Source organism: Clytia hemisphaerica, unplaced genomic scaffold, assembly GCF_902728285.1.
Source record: "Clytia hemisphaerica strain Z4C2 unplaced genomic scaffold, Clytia hemisphaerica genome assembly, whole genome shotgun sequence".
In the NCBI taxonomy this organism is placed as follows: Eukaryota; Metazoa; Cnidaria; class Hydrozoa; order Leptothecata; family Clytiidae; genus Clytia; species Clytia hemisphaerica.
This window is the reverse complement of record NW_027103848.1, coordinates 231,871-248,878: the sequence shown is the minus strand read 5'-3', so window position 1 is coordinate 248,878 and position 17,008 is coordinate 231,871. Positions and strand designations below refer to the sequence as shown.

The 17,008-nt window shown below is 34.8% G+C and overlaps 1 protein-coding gene across 2 annotated transcripts in view; it reads right to left on the bottom strand.

Moving 5' to 3' along the window:
- LOC136807541 (coiled-coil domain-containing protein 134-like) overlaps positions 1 to 14,723 on the bottom strand; it is a 32,902-nt gene extending 18,179 nt beyond the window's left edge. For both annotated transcript variants that reach the window (XM_067064123.1, XM_067064124.1), the window contains exons 1-6: positions 14,554 to 14,723; positions 13,719 to 13,840; positions 12,852 to 12,936; positions 2,250 to 2,323; positions 902 to 1,006; positions 130 to 201 (exon numbers count right to left, since the gene is read on the bottom strand). In XM_067064123.1, coding sequence (XP_066920224.1) covers positions 130 to 201; positions 902 to 1,006; positions 2,250 to 2,323; positions 12,852 to 12,936; positions 13,719 to 13,840; positions 14,554 to 14,680 — 585 coding nt within the window. In that variant the 5' untranslated portion in view covers positions 14,681 to 14,723. The remainder of the gene's footprint in view (positions 1 to 129; positions 202 to 901; positions 1,007 to 2,249; positions 2,324 to 12,851; positions 12,937 to 13,718; positions 13,841 to 14,553) is intronic.
- Between the last annotated feature and the right edge of the window lie 2,285 nt (positions 14,724 to 17,008).

The window sequence follows — 17,008 nt, the reverse complement described above, 5'->3', positions numbered from 1 at the left end:
TGACCGTGAAATTGACTATACGCTAAAATTACCGAATCGGATGCAGTCAACAGGTTAGGAAGAAATACTGCCAAAGAGACAAAATCGAAATAGGAACGTGATACTTATGATTGGTGATTATAAAGTTACCCTTCTGGTTTCTTCCTTATAAGGATTGATGTAGTCTTCACCGCGTGGAGTGATGTTTAGTTCTTGGCTCATCTAAAAGACAAGAAGAAAAGTTTTACACAGGTGAGAGCATGCATGATGAATGGGCGATGAGTTATGCTGAATAAGCTCAAGAATGAACGGCATTTAGCTCCTGTTCCAGGACAAGGATAACTTTTTGATATCTTACTCGTCTTTTAACAATGACTATTTAGTTACGGCAGGTAAGCCGTTATCGAACTTTGTCAGGAAAAAGGAAGCCAGGATTATTATCATTTTGACAATGTAGATGAAAAGCCGAAATTTTACAAAATTAAAGAAGAATTTCCGGAAAAGAAGTACATTGCTGCCATGTAAGATCAACGGCAAACATGAGTCACTTAAGGAACTAATAGGTATAGAAAACAATTTAAAAGCCATAACACAATTAGAATCAATAAAACCAAAGCAAAATTGGTCCTTGTCTCTAGACTTAAATAATGTCCCGACAGATTGACGCTTGTCGTCACCACAAAGAATTCTTTCCTTTCTTATATATTGACGAATGACTGATGAAATCTTCATATTTCAACCGTGACAACTAATTCAAAGCATCTAATCAAAAATAAGGGAAGATTCTGGCCGCATTTTTTAGCTTTGTTAACAATTCATTTACTATAGTTTTGGTGTATACTATAGACGGTTTCCAAGATTAAATAACTTTACGCAGAGATGTAATGAAGCCTAATTTGTCTTGGTTTTTTGATTTTCTTACGAGATCCAAAAGTTGTTCATTTGAGCCTTCGAATATTCCACTTTCATTGGCCATGAAGACACCCCATGTCATGATAACTTTCCATTCCTGATTCTTGTCATAGAGCTAAAACGATAATGCAATCACAATGGACGGAGATTTGAATGTGCAATTCCAGTTGTCTGTACCAGATCTAACACATAGTTGACGCTCTCTAATTCGACGTTCTACTATTCGATAGGCTCCCTTATTCGATGATATTGAAAGTCATCGTCAACAAAAAATACTCATAAACGACGCTCCTTTATTCGATAAGCTCCTTTATTCGATGAAAATCCAATTCCCCTTGAAGATCAAATCAGAGAGCGTCAACTGTATATTAAATCTGGCTGCATGCGCAGAGAGGGAGCAACGAAGTACTTTTTCACAGACACCTTTCACGGAATCATGATTTTTGCTCTTTATGCTATTGAAATCAAGAAAATACACTATAATAGCTCAAACTCGAACTCAGTAATTCCATTCGCGTGGATTTGCTCTACATCGAAGTCTTATCTTCGGGGATGTTGTAAGCTAAGATAATCTTAGAAATTGAAAATGACATCTCAAAACCAGTTGGTTACATGCAATTTCGAGGAAAAAAGTGATTAAAAACTGTCTTAGAGGTTACCATTACCAAGTTGACATGTTTAACGATGAGAGACTTATTATTAAAAGATATTATATTATCCTATTAATATTAATCCTTCCAAATAAGTCATGCTAAGTGCAAACCACAAAACCCATAAACGACCCATCAAAAAAAAACGAAATTTGAGTAATGATAGTAAAATTAGCAAGTTTACTGAGTGTTCGCAGATGGTCAGATTATGACTGAATGTTGACGCTAATATCATTTTATGGGGCATTGACACCCGTAATTATGATGGGGTGAGGTGATTTAATAAGCAAATTTTGACTGTGAATGGTTTTTTTACGATGTGAATAATGGGCTACAAATATAACTAATATGTCAAGCAAGATAGAATTTACTCTCGGTCAAAGGGTCAATTCTAGATATTGTCAAGGGTTTGACGGAATTGCAGCTACAAAAAGTTCACATTGAACACAAAACTCATTTGAAAGTGTCGAGAAGGTAGTTTAAGTAGAAAGCGTTAAAAGGTCGCTTAAAAGAAAACAACAGGTTTTGCGTAATCCCTCAAGAGAAACCTTTTGAAGTTCACCTAAATCTACTATTAATGTCGATGACGTGAGAGATTTTCCAATCGTAAAACAATATTTTCCAGTGTTTTACCAAGCGCCAGGGCGATTTGAGGCGATTTGAGTAGGTAATCAATTTGATGGTACCGATTTAATAACGTATGCATACCTTATGTGTGATATCCGGAAGCCTTAAGATGAGATCTCCGAACATTGCCACATTCTCAAAGACACGACCCAACGCTGTAAAGAAACCAAGAAAATGGGGAATTATTTGATGATACAAACACATTAGAACATTAGTACTCGTTCTAGAACTAGATACTCGTATTGAATTTGTTTTCAGAATAAAATGCATTTGGATGGAATACTGAAGGTTGGAGAGTGGGTTTTTGAAGACAAGAAGATGGAAAAATGTGTATCTTTTCCAGGCAAAATCATTTGCAATCTTAATGAATGAACGAATCTTTTTTCAGCTTTTTTTTTATTTGTTAATGTTTGTGCATAAATAGTCAATATTTTCATTGAAAGTAAAGAAAGTAAAGACGACACCTCAAAAATACCGAAAGGAAGTGTAAGAGGCATTTGAAAAAATAAAATGCAACCATAATATTATCATGGGATGGAGTTCTCAACGAGAGTCAAGTTCCATAGCTAAAAATTAGCGACAATCAAAAGGAAGCGGGGGCTGGAAGTTTCGTGAAGCAAAAACTAACGCAAATACATTGATAAAAATATCATTTAATTGCGTCAAAGATAAAAACTGAATTCTTCGTAAACAGATCAAATCTAAAGGCATCGTGTCTCCGGTGCCATTTTGCGGTCTCCTCGACGAATTGATTACTATAGTAACAAGCCATAATGACTTTTCAATTGACAGTATCATTTTGTATCATTGGAAAGGCAATAAATCAAAAATAGGAGTTCGGATAGGGAGGGCTCAACTCAGCTGAAAGCAAAATGAATGGCATTTTATAACAGCCATTTATTTTAAGGTTTTATTTTTACATAAGTGTTCCCGTTTCATATCAGACACATATTTCATATCAGGACAGTGTCTGCCTATTGTTATATTATACTGATATAAGCAAAAAATTGTTTTTTTCTTCCTTTTTCTGACCAATCTTGCTCCACATCCGTGTCAATCCAATGTGAAAAAGCTTGTGAATTAAAATTGATGAGTAAGCAGACGACATCACTCTTATTTAAAAACAAAACCTTTAAAGGTAGGATTGGAAATTTCAGACAGCTTGCAAAAATTAAAACACGGCAATCCTATCTTTGGAATCAAATTTAAAGTGGATATTGATTTGGACGAAGATTTCAAAGAAGCTCGAATCTTGTTCCAATGCACAGATCTTACAAGTCTAACCGGTTTTGTCGGTTTTAGCAATAAGCCTTGTGATTCGTATACAGTTTAGACCATGGACAACTGTTAGCAATGTATGTAAATAATTGACCAAAACCCACTTCATATGTCATAGATGACTGGTCAAAAATCAAAGTATCCCAGGGTACTTATTAGGGTGGGGATAGTCCAGATCTACAATTTTGCAGCCGTAATCTTATATATTTTTGTAGAATATGGTCGAAACTGCAAAGGGTGTTGAGAAATGGGTTTTGTAAAAACATCATCGGTAGCGACAATGGAAATAATAATTTAACTAAATAAGCCGGACTTGTTTACAGCAATGAGTTCTCACGATTGGATTATGGTTACTCAAGAATACTGGAAAACTTCAAAAATGGAATTAAAAGTGAGAAAATAAGTGCAATGGAGAATGATAAGTTTTACAGAATGCTCACAGCAAGATATCAAGTCGAGTGCTCTTCGCACTGCATATTCCTACGCTGTTTTAATATCATTAATTGCATACCACGATGCACATATACCCCGATTATAATTATACATTTGAATGAAAAAAAAAACACGTCACTTGAACACAAATAAGAGGTATATTTAATACCTATTTGCTATGAGCCTTTTCTACTAGACTGTTATTCATTTGGTGGTATTGCAACGCATTAAATAACTCTTCAGGAGTCCACAAAAGACTAGACGCCTCTAAGATTATAACGGTCCTTCGATTGTAAGTTATTTTAATAATGAAAAAACACCATCGTGCTTATGATGCAAAAATGGATTGTCTCGTCACTTCCGCCCCGTACTGCTTGTCGTGTAAGGGTGCACTGTGTTTCTCTACAGGGTGGTATTTCATGAATGGGATATCTTGCCGAGAGGGGCGTTAATATGAGTAAAATTTCGAATCTCGTTTCCATAGAGAGATATTATCCAGAAAGAAATATGTGTATAGGAAATCCAGGGAAGACAATCATGGTGAGAAATTGATATTCCTGTTTTATAATAGTTAGTAGCGTGATACCCGTGGTTCGTGATATCATGAAGTAAAATTTTTAGAACTTTAGGTTAAATACTTTAATGTTAAAATTATTTCGTGCAGAGTCCACTAAACTTTGAAAAATGTCCAGTAAAATGTTGATAAAATGCTTTGTCTAAATTTTTTGAATGTTTTAGCCTAGCGTAGAAAAAAAAACATATTTAAATCAACACTCAGACAATACGGACAAAAAAATGATGCTGCTTCTTATTCATGTAGATATCAATCGATCTTTTTTTCGTGTGTAAGAAGGTTGATATAAACAACAAACAAATTACTAAAAGATAGGCAAGACAAGATAAGAGTTAAATTTCTGAGCATTTGATTGGACATGTCATATTAGCTACTATAGTAACATGGAACTTAGAACCTATCAAGCTCACTAGCATTTATAAGCCGTGAGCATAGTTTCTCGATCCCGACCAAGCAAAATCATTGATCGGAGATTTTTAAACGAAAAATTTCATAATAGGATTCTAAATCCTAGTGTTACCATTATGATACCGCTTTTCTGAAAACTTAGACCAAAGAAGATGGATATAGCTTATCCAGCAGGATCTATAGGCCTTCATAATCAAACTATGCAAATGCAAACTAAATAGCACGTTATCAAAATCAGTGTTTGTTTATTCATTTTCGTTTCTTTAGTCAAAACTAAAAGCAGTACAGTCAGTAAGGGGAGTATACGAGAAGCTTTTAGAGGCTATCGATAGACACTTATCTAAAGTTTCTATGTCAATTAATAGTGCTTATCGCAAAAACTATCATCCTCTTAATTACCATTAAACGAGTAAGAATGCTGATAAAATTTCTCACCGATTGTTAGCCTGAATCCTTTAATCCTTAAAAAAGCTCAAAATTTGTGTTTTGTCACGTGTCGCGAATACGTAAGTAAAAAACAAGCATCGTGACAATACGCACGTAAAATTCGAGAATATTGCATAATACAAACATTCGATTAGTGAACTTTGTATAATAAAGAACGATAAACCTTTTGTTTTATAGAATGGAACATTCGAGACATCTTTTTCTCAGTAAAAGCTAAGGAATCTTCTGATATTTTCAAATTAGAAGTACATACGAGGAAAGGAGATTACTACGAATACACAAATTTACGAATATTTAGCAAACTCCAAATGACATATCTCGCAGCACACTGCCTTAAGCCAAGATTAAACGTTGGTCAATTTAGATTCAAGTAATCGATCACTTTGCAAAGATGATATCAGAGTGTTCTTTTAATTAGCGTTTCAGACATTATAACTCTGTTTAATTACACGTGTCAAAAATATTCCATGGGAGCAGATTGACCTTTTTAACACATTTCACTTTAAACAGGTGAGTGTGTGAATAAATTCAACTTCATCTAGTCGCACCCAGGACTATTTTACGTGAATTTCGCTAGCGTGGTTATGTATCCTTTGTTTTCTGTGGTGTGACGGCTAGACTTTCATTTGTCGTCTAGATTCTGACAGAGGACAACCGCAAATCAATCCGATATTCTGTTTTGTCAGTTATAATACGTCATCACCACCGATCAAAAATAACGTCAAAATGGCAAAAGTTTTGAGGCCGTTGGAGCACAGACAAATCTACCACATGGTGCTTAGCTTACACAAGAGGTTTTAGCTTTTTAGCAAACCACGCCTTTATCACTTTTCAATACAAATGAAAATCTCATTATTCCAGCAAAGGTCTACCGCAAAGCTTGTTGACACATTATCCTCACTTGTATTGAAACGAAATCAATCTGGTAATAAGTCCCCTCTTCAGAATGTAAGAATCAGTGTGTGGAAAATACACAAGATCAAATTATAATGGATAATACAATAAAAGTTGTTTTTGCAACATATTCGATATTGAGTTGCACCAGCTACAGTAAGGTGTGTAAACATCAAAACAATCTAAGTCATTTTTAACCACGCAGAGTAGCAATTGAAAAAGAAGCTAATCCCAGCTAACCTAATCCTCTTTAGAAACTGTTTTGCATGATTTGCATGTCTGGTTGTAAACAACTTTTAATGAGGTCATCTCTTGCAACGGACTCAAAAATGAGAAACTTTTATAAATACAAATTCAATATGATACAATAATTTGATTAAACTTTTTCGTGCCGTGATCTTTGCAGTATAATCTTTACGTAGGTCGATTTCTACCTGCCTGCTTGCCAGCCTGTTTGTCCATCTTAAACTATCTATTGCTAGAATCTTTACATCAAGCGCCCCTGGCAATAAAGGATTTCCAAATGTCGTTTCTTAGAGAAGACTTGTATTGATTCCAAAACGCACGTGCATTTGTAAGGTGAACCTTAAAACGACCTAACTAAGACCTCCTGCAGTAAAAACAAGGGCGATGACCACCACATCGGAGGTAAAGAAGGTCAAAAAATGGACTCACTTACTCAAAGTTAAAGTAAAGGAATAAGTCAAGTAAAATATGAAGGTTTTACTCTCTTCAATGGCAAAAGTAAAGCGTGATGGACAAAGACACTCAGCTTCATATAGCGTTTGCCTATTACCTTAATGCTGGCCAGGTTCACATTGCAAAAAAGTACAAATACCATATCGCATCAGAAAGAATTGAATGTAAGTACTTCGTTTGAATAGCATCAAATAGTCAGGTTAAGTATAACGTTATAATCACGACGACGGATGAAAATGTGGTAGGCTAGTGAAACGTGTTTTATTGAGCCTCACTAGCGAGTGTTATTCTGCGACAGGGACGATTAAGTGATTTGATTTGGCTAGATCCTGACTAACTGAGGACGACAGGAATCAGCACTTTTACTATCCTCGATTTTGCGGGTTGTTCCAAATCGCTTCAGTCTCTCCGCCGTCCCCGAAAATACAAATACATACACTCGCTACTGGCTTACTCAACTTCAGCAATGTTTGCATCTGTGAGAGCACTAATGTAATGATTTCAGACACTTTATGTAATTTCTTACTTTTAAACTCTTTCTGCATTTAACGCACAAGTAGATAGGTGTATGTCTGAAGAATGGCTTTTGAATGAAGGAGTAGACTTTGGATCAAGATTCCGGAGTTTGAATGAATGAAATCCTGAGTTTAATCATTATTAAGCCTTCGGTTGTTTACTTAAATTCGGATTAGATTAATGATTGAAACGCTATTAATTCGGCATATCAAATTTTTCCTCTCGTTTAATACTTAAGGTAATTTGTCTCACGAAGTTTTACTATTTTTATACCTAAATCTAAACAAGTGATAATTGGCTTGAATTTGCACCTATAGTTACATCGAGTATCAAAAGGGTTGCAGGTTGCAGGTTGTCGGATAGGTAAAGCAAAGTAGCTTTAAGAATTAAATGAAGCCTTAACTTGTTTCCTTCACAAAAGCCGAGTCCACTTATTATATTTCAAAAGAAGCACTCTAGACTGGAGTACCGTCACTGAACACTGATGTATATAGATGAACAGTGAAACCTGAATCCTTGAGCTTTATTTCCATCTCAATCATAAGATCTCGGTCTCAAGCCATCAAGCTAGAATCAATCTAAACGAGCCACTGGCATAGAAAATCCCGTAAAAGATGGGTCATAATCTTCCATTGTCTTAAGTGAACTAGTCGGAAGCTTTTGAATGGTTAATGCGAACAGAGGAATTCTTACGGTAGGAGATTAACATTAATTCTCAGGGATAAACCAATTGTTTCTAATGGTCGAATGGTTGATTGAACGAAACACCAAAACAAATACATCAATTTCTAAAGGATGGACAGCTTCAATGGTTTCATTTGAACTCGAATTCCAAGATTGAAATGTGTTGGTTATGAAAGATCCCTGTGTTTAATTCAAGAGCTGAAAACACCACTCACCGTGTATTGCTATCGCCTTTCTGAGATTTGCGATATGAACTCATATTTCGAAAACTATATAGCCAAATCAATACACAAGTTGAGATATCTAGGTCACAAAAATCAAAGCTCACTGGTGATAGGGCAAACCTTCAGTGGCAATTTTCTGCAGCAGAAAAAAAACAAATTACCTTTTATCGGGGTAAAAAGTCGGGGTTTTAATCAGTCGGGGAAGAATTTCGTTACCCTTGGAAAATTTTCGTTACTTTTCCCCACCATTTTCCTTCCCCAATAAGGAATGTGCTATCGATAATCACTGTATTCAACCATCAAAAAGATATGAAACAAGGGAAATAAACGACAAATCGAGAGTGTAAAAAGGGCTTTACTGAGCACAACGAATAAAAAGCGAGGAGAGAATTATGACGTAATACACACTAGGAAATGCGCATATTCAATGCATGAATTTATGATGTATTGGTTGTAAAATAGACCAGTTTATATATTGAATTAAACCATTTAAAGCGAATTAAGAATTAAGGATAACAGTGTTTTGAATTGAAACAACTTCAGGGATTTATTGTTTTCTAAGGAGGAGTAAATAAATCAAATTTCCCCTTTCTATAAAGATTACACCTGCCTCCGCCTTTATTTATTGTCCGTTGAAAGGCAGCACAAAAAGTCGCAGTAATTATTCCATTGAGGCTTCGTTGGTGTTGTCACGCCACATGTAGACGTCACTTAAACGTCACACGTCATTTTTTTCTTATTGGAATGGAATGTTCCGGAAAAGAACCACTGACTTGCCTCGCTGAGCATTCAGAGTAGAGAGTTAATTAGAGTTTGTTTTATTTTGCAAGGGAATTTTCTTTTTTAAATAAAATGGTATGAAAAAAGAACCGTAAAAAAATGCGGATCTCAAGTGATCACCTTCAAAACTACCGGATGCACCCAAAAAATGGGCTGTTCCATTAAAAAAACCATACAGGAGGAGGGTGGACGAACCTTTTTGAAGTCAAAAAAAATATTGAAAATGCATGGATACGCCCTATAAATGGCAAAGTTAGCAAAAAATACCCTTAGAAAAACTCTTTTCATACCTTTAAGTGAGGGTGGACGAACTAGAATCAGTCTTTTACCCCTGAAAATTTAAGAATAACTTTTTATTCCCTTGGAAAAATGAAAAAGCACAATCTGGAAATTTTTCTCGGGTTACCCTCTGGAAATGTTCGTCCACCCCCATGTATGGATATAAAATGGAATGACCCAAAAATTTTACAGGTTTTAGTTGAGAAATATGTAAAAATATGTGTCATCACAAACGAATTTACTTACAAATGAAATAGAACGGTTTTGAAACGTTCACGAAAGTTGAAGCGTTGAAAAATGTTGATAAAATATATTGCAAACTCATGAAAAAATTAGAGAATAATTCTTTTGTGAATTACAAGTAATGTTCAAGCTCTATCAATCCTTTTAACTAATTAGTTCAAAGATTTAAAATTGCGACGGATTATCGCCGGACTTTATATATTCAAATTGAAATACAGGTGGCTACGAAGCCCGCTTCAAAGAGACAATAGAAGATAGACGTCCAGTCGTTTATATGCTCATGATTTCAAAGACACGTACACACCCAACTATAAAAAAGTCCAATTTCGACTTAGCTTTTATTCGGACGGGGTAAAGAACAGGACGGCTTGTGTCGCGGTGCTCCTAGATCAAGGAGCTAGCGGTACAGGACCGAAAAAACTCATATGATTGATGCGATTTCATATGATGCGAGAGGCACTGGTTAAGTCGAATTAGACAATCCGTTTTAGTCCATAAAGATATACACAAGTCTCAAATTTCGTAAGAGCCCGTTTTAAACTTTTAATCTAGGCCTAAAGTGTCGGGGATTTTATTATTAAAGAAATTTGAATATTAGGTTTATTTATTTATGCAATGTTTTCATTGTACTGTAAAGACGAAAATTAAATTGGACCAAAAATTAATAATGATATAACTGTTAAAGAATCGAAAAATATTACGGATAGCTATGATTTGTAGGATTTCATTAAATTAAATTAAAATATTAGCGAATTCCATTAACAATTTTTTTTAATTTAACCAATATTTACATAAAGCAAGTATTATGCCATCTGTCTTTCTCCATTTACAAATATTTCATCAGAAGGAACGCAGACAAGTGGACTCGCGGTCTGAATCGTGGAAAAAGGCACCACATTGAGATGCAGACAAGTTTGATCATTCGTTGCTTTCAACTCATGGTGTCTGCCATCATAGCAACCACTTTTCAATCACATGCAACAGGTTGCCCAGGTCGATTTATTAAGATAAGGCAAAGTAGGCGCGTTCCTGAAAATATCGTGTCTAATGTAACTTTGATAGCGCATTCCAAAGTAGAATGTCTCTTGAAATTGAAACTCAAAAGCTGCACATGCTGGCTTGTGGACATGAAAAAAATTTCACCAACAAAATTTCAATGTCGACTTTTCCTGGGTGAGAATTCATACATTACCACTAAAGCTACAGATGAGAGTTCCTCCATATATGAACCTGACAACAATCATTGCGAGAACAATATCCACTGCGAAAATTCGAATCAAAATGATAATATAATACCAGTACCTACTAAAACTCCATCCCAACCACCTTCTTTTACAATGGCATCTACAGCTCATCAAGCCACAGCTCATCAAGCCACAACTCATCAAGCCACAGCTCCACCAAGACTTTATACTACAGTTCCAGCACAACAACCTAGAGATTGCCAGGATGTGAACGAGTCAGGTTATGATCAAAGTGGAGTGTACAGAATCTACAGGGCTGGCTTCATGTTAAATGTCTATTGTTATATGGACGGAACGCGCGGTTGGACAACCATCCAAAAGAGAGTTTCGGACAAAGTAAGCTTTGATCGAGACTGGATCGATTACCAGGTTTGTATAATTTCTCCTTGAAGTATGCACTAATTTCCTTTGTGCTTGCTTCAATTTTATAAATAAGACATCACTGTAAAACAGTTCAAAGCACTATTACTGTAGAAAAGACTTTTTGCTTATTATTCTTTCGATGTTCTTGATGACTTTTTGATGACTTTATTTTTGTGAAATGCATTTTAAAATGTCTCAAAGAATCAGAAATGGCTTTTCAGCTTCGATAAGCAAGTTAAGGATTATTCTAAAACATTATTTGCATTATTTCATTTTCTTTCTCTCTCTCTGTGCACAAAAAGCGTGGATTCGGCGATGCTTCAGGAAATTATTGGATTGGCTTAGAGACAATCCACGACATGACAAAGAATAGTGATGATACTTTACTACGCATCCACGCCACAGGATTTGATGGCACACTATTCAATGTCGTTTACAAAGGCTTCAAAATTGGTGACGCTAAAAGTGATTATGTGTTGACTACTGGGACATATGAAACCGGGAGTGGGTCAACGTACGCAGTTGATTGGTTGGAACTAAACGGGAATAAATTCACCACAAAAGATAAGGATAATGATGTGAAAAAATTCGGAAATTGCGCAGACCTCAATAAGGGAGGAAATTGGTTTGAATATTGTACTAAAATTAATTTCAATGGTGTGTGGTACCCTCCCAGCCCTAAAAATTCTAAGGAGGCGCGAAGAGAATCGATATATTGGAAAACCGGAGGAGGATATGAATGGTTAAAAACCATTGACTTATCGATAAGAAAAAATGTAAATATTGCTCAAACGGCTGGTTAAATGATAAAATGACAGTTTGTTATTTGCCCTCCAAACATAGAGGGTCTCGGAATTATAAAAAACGGTTTGAATATTTTTTTGTATATAAAGGTTATACCAGAGGATAATTTGTATTTATTTTTTAACAAAATAAAGATGATAAACGAAGAAGAGAAAATCAAACTTAATTTTTCTATTGGTGCTAGGGATTCATTTTTGGTACTGATTTCAACAGGGGGATTGGAATGTAGGGGGGGGGGTCAAATAAAAAAGGGGGTGTGGAAATTTATGGTCAATTTTTAATCATCCACAAATAGTCACAGTATGTTTTCCATTTGATAATCAAATTTTGACTAAGTCTATTTATTATTGTGAAATTGTTGGCTCGGGATAGGGGGGTAAGATATCATTACCGATAAAAGGGGATGTGTATTAAGGTGGTATGAAATAAACCTAGCGGGGAGGGGTTCATATCCCTCTGCAAAGTATGTTCCACTGGTTCACTCGACCATTTCAAAAGACTTTGAAATTGAAGAAACCTCCCAAACTACCTGAAAAACTACCTAATTTTTACCGAAAAAGACAAGACAAAAGCAGAATGACCAAAAAGGTTCAAAGCTATTCATATCAGTTGCATATTTTTCTGGTAGTTCTTCAGATATCAAAGGAACCCTCCAAATCTGACTTCTGGTAAAAACCTATAAAGGACTAAATATAAAGGAGTAAAGAAAAATCACTTAGCTCGGTTCTATATCTCTATTGGTAGCTTGAGCTTGTGAATGAACTACTACTAGTAACAGATGAAACCGAGAAAAATTTAAAGTGTATAAGCATACCGTCTAGTTGACTTTGATCATCAGGAAACTCACCACCAGGAATGTAACCAAATTCAGTCACTTGGACCTTAGCTGTTGACAGCACCTAAAATAATTACAAAGTGTAATAAAATCTTAATATGTTGAGTTAAATCTGAGCAAATTTGTGAAGTAAAATTTCGTTTTCGCTAGGAAAGACATAAATGACCTGAAATGACACACAAATACTTTGCAACTTTTATATCATTATTAAATTCATCATTAAAGGCCGATTCATCTGAACAAGTCAAGAATTACTGAAATTTCTTGCAGTTCGAGGAGAAAAGTGGCGGTTGGTCGTTGAGGTTGAAAGCCTGTGTTATGTATATTATCTATATTCTTGTAAATTTGAAAACAATAAAACATTAAAAAAATATAATGACTGAAAAATCTTCCTAAAAGCAAACTCACTTTGCGCATATAGAAGGATTTAAAAAATTCAGACTAAAAAAGTCTCTGTCAAAAAAATGTGCAGTGTTTTTATTTTCTAACCATAACTTTCCAAGCATTTGTCGTATAATAAAAGGTTTGGTATGGTTGGAAAGATATTTAATAGGGATAAATTTTTCAAAATTTTTTTTCAACATTCGTTCAAGATAGTGAAAAAAAATAAAGAAGAAAAAATGAACTTCTTGCAGAATAGCGCTATAATTTAGATTTTCAATTCTTCAATCTTAGATCAGCAACACTGAAAAAAAATTTTCAAAAGTGTTAATCTAATCAAAAGATATTAAAACAAAATTTGTCTCTGCTTTACTACAAAAGAAAAAAACACAGCAAAAACACACATTTTAGGGGCCAATCAGTTGAAAACTTTGTTTAATATGAAATATCTAGAATAACACTCACATTGAATAATTTTTCAACAAGCAATTTAACCATTTTGAATTGTTTTTCATAGTTGTCAATCTTCATTATTCTTTTCACCCCTTCAATCTGTTCTGCACGTTTCACTTGGAAACCATATTTATCTAAGAAAAATAAAGGAAAACACTTTAATCAAATAAAATTTAATTCTGCATTATTGCAAATTTTTGCTATTTCCCCAGACTTGCAAAAGCTTGTGAGAATGCTGAATTGCAAATCAAATCCACAAAAAAATTTTAAAATCAGATTTCCAGGGTAAATACATTACAAATATGCAAATTTTGGCATTTACAGTAGGCACTTTCAAAAAATCTTTTGCAAATTCACAAAATTAAATCTCACAAAAGAAATAAATATTCAGTACATTAGTCATAATGTTGAATTTTTCTTGCTTTCATATTATTCTGAAAACTGCTAATTTGGTTTACATCTTTTAATATTATTTGGCGGTGATAGACCTTTTCACGAACATCACTCGCCTCGTTTTGAAATTATTGGTGATTAACTCCCAGCGTATTTTATTAAAACTACTTTCTATTCATAAAAAAATCATTTAATGTCTCAGGGGACATAATCACCATGGAAATTGTTTGAATACGAGGCAAGTGAGGTTCGTGACCTAATTTATGAAAAGATCTATTCTCAAAGATATGTTATTCAAGAGGGTAAATCACTAGCCAAGTGCCAATTGATGAGTGAGACAAAATGCTGAAAATTGTATCGGAATTCTAAGTTCATCACAAATTTCTATCAGCGCATCCTGTTAAATCCTAGCTTAAAAAAGACCATGAAAAACTTGAGCTGTTTCCATCCTTACATAATTCTTTCTTGGTGATATTCAAACTGGTTGCAGTTTCTTCACGTTTCACAACAACTTCATCTGTACTCACATAATTAGCCGTAAAAGCTAGCAGCCAATATAACAGTAAATATTTTCTTAACATCTTTAGTTGTCTAAATTTCTGTTTGCTTTTATTACTCCTAAAATTAAAAGAAAGACAAAAGCTGCTTCCATTTTCAACTCCAAACATAATGGCAACGGGTTCAAAATTTTTGAACTAATGTTATAAACAAACAAAAAAAATTTATAACAGTGATGGACAATTGACTATGAATAAAATGCGAAGCTAGAAATCAAGATACACTCAAATTATGTAATTATATCTCCATTTGAAGATCAAAGTGTTAAATCCAGTGGAAGGCAAGAGCGTGATAAATCATGCAAGAGCCAGGAGGTTCTTGTAAAATTGAGAGAAATTAAACAACAAACTAAATTAAGTTTGGTGAAATGTTGGCAGAATTGCCATACCATGTTTTGACAGATAGTCCAAAGTTAGAGCTGTTGACGGTACCCCTTTTAGTAACAACAAACTGATAGATGAACAATTAACCTGCATACAGATTTTCTTGGCTCTAGAACCAGAGAAATCTTTATGCCTTAATATTTAGAAGACATGTTTTTTTGCAAAGCGAATTTATGAGCAAAGCAGTTTTGCTATACTTTGTTCACGTACCTTATACGTATACGTACCGTATCCCAAGTGAAAATTTGTTATATAAATCCCATTTCCTAAACAGTGATTTTGTCAAATGATGTTGAATGATTTTCACTAAAAGCCACAGAAGCTTTCTCGGTCTGACAGATGGGACTGTGACAGATGCCATTTTAAGCAGTGAACTATAAAAGTTACCGGAGGCCGAAACACGGACTTGATTGAATTAGAGCAAGTATCAAATAAGACCAAAATAAGTGGTGAGTGAGATCAGATCAAATCTGTGTTTTGACTGGACTCGCCAACCTTTAATTATTACATTGTTATATTATAGACAGGTATGCAACAATAGTGACATTTTCAATCATACAAATTTTTTATTTTTCCAGGCTACACTAAGGGTCTCTTTAAATTCTTGAACTGAGGATGAGTTGACTACTTTTGAAGGCAAACTATTCCACTGCTTAATGCTCCGATAGTATAGGGAGTTACTCTGCAGACCACAAACACCATCGTTTCCAAAGATTACTAACAGTTCAGAGTTGTGCGTTCTCATAGGTCTCCCTCAATGGTTACATTTCTTAGGGATGCAAGATTTGTCATGGTACTTTAGATGTTTAAAGATCTCAACCATGCCACACACCTTGCGTCTGTATTTGAGACTAGTTATTCTGATTCTTTGCATCTAATTTTCATAGCTTAGCCGTCCACATGTCTGAACTGTTTCAGATGCACGTCGCTGAACACCTTTTATTGATCTAACAAAATAACAGCACTGCCAACATTTGACAATCAAACAAAGGATTGTCAAGAACCTTGCAAACAATCCAAAAACTTCAATCAAAATGAACTGCCACAGCCAAGTTTTACCAATTTGCAGTTTGAGGAATGAGCCGAGTTTAACCCCCGCAGAACACCTGTGAGTTCTCGTGCCCGGATGAAAAACTTTCAAAAAATCTGTCAATCATTTTCACAAGCAAAGAAAACGTGAAGCAATTCTAGCTTTATGATAGTGCCGCAGATCTTCATTGGATAGTATTCAATTGTCATTATCCCTTTATTTTCATTTCTGGAAAAAGGAAAAATACAAAAGTTGTATTTTTTACTGCCTTATGCACATACTGAATTTGAAAGATCTTCTATGTGGCATTTTTTTTTGCAAACTTCAAAAAACTGATTTTTGTCCCGCTAGTGGGACTTTAGCTTAAGTGCTCACATGCAGCATTGGATACAAAGTCCAAAAATTTAACCATGTTTCACTTTTTTGTACCAATTCTTCAAAATGAAAATATTTAAGATTTAAAGTTCTTCTTATATTCAATGATTTTTTACAGCACTTTGTTGACAATCTAACTCTCACATCAAATTCCCGCTTTCTTCAGTGAATTGAAGTAAATATTTGAAGGGTGAGATTTTACAGCCGCCCGTCGTGCAAGGCACTGAGAGGACACAGGTACCAAAAAGAAGGGCCGTGTGAAATGCGGCAATCTCATTAGTGGAAATTTGATAAACAGCTGCAACGGATCAGTAGAGGAGACCATTTTTGTTGCAGATTTCGATATAAACTTCTGTCACAGGGATTACTTGTCAATGTGATGTGTCAACTTGTCAGCATTGTATTGCTGTAAAGGGAAAGATAAGAGGTAAGACGAGCCTAGTTTTTATTCCTGATATAGGAATTTAAGCTTAGACTGTCGAAGGGTTGTTAAGAAAGTGATCGAATACTCACAATTTTTTTGGAATTTTGATACTCGAAATTATATTGTTAATCGATAAGTG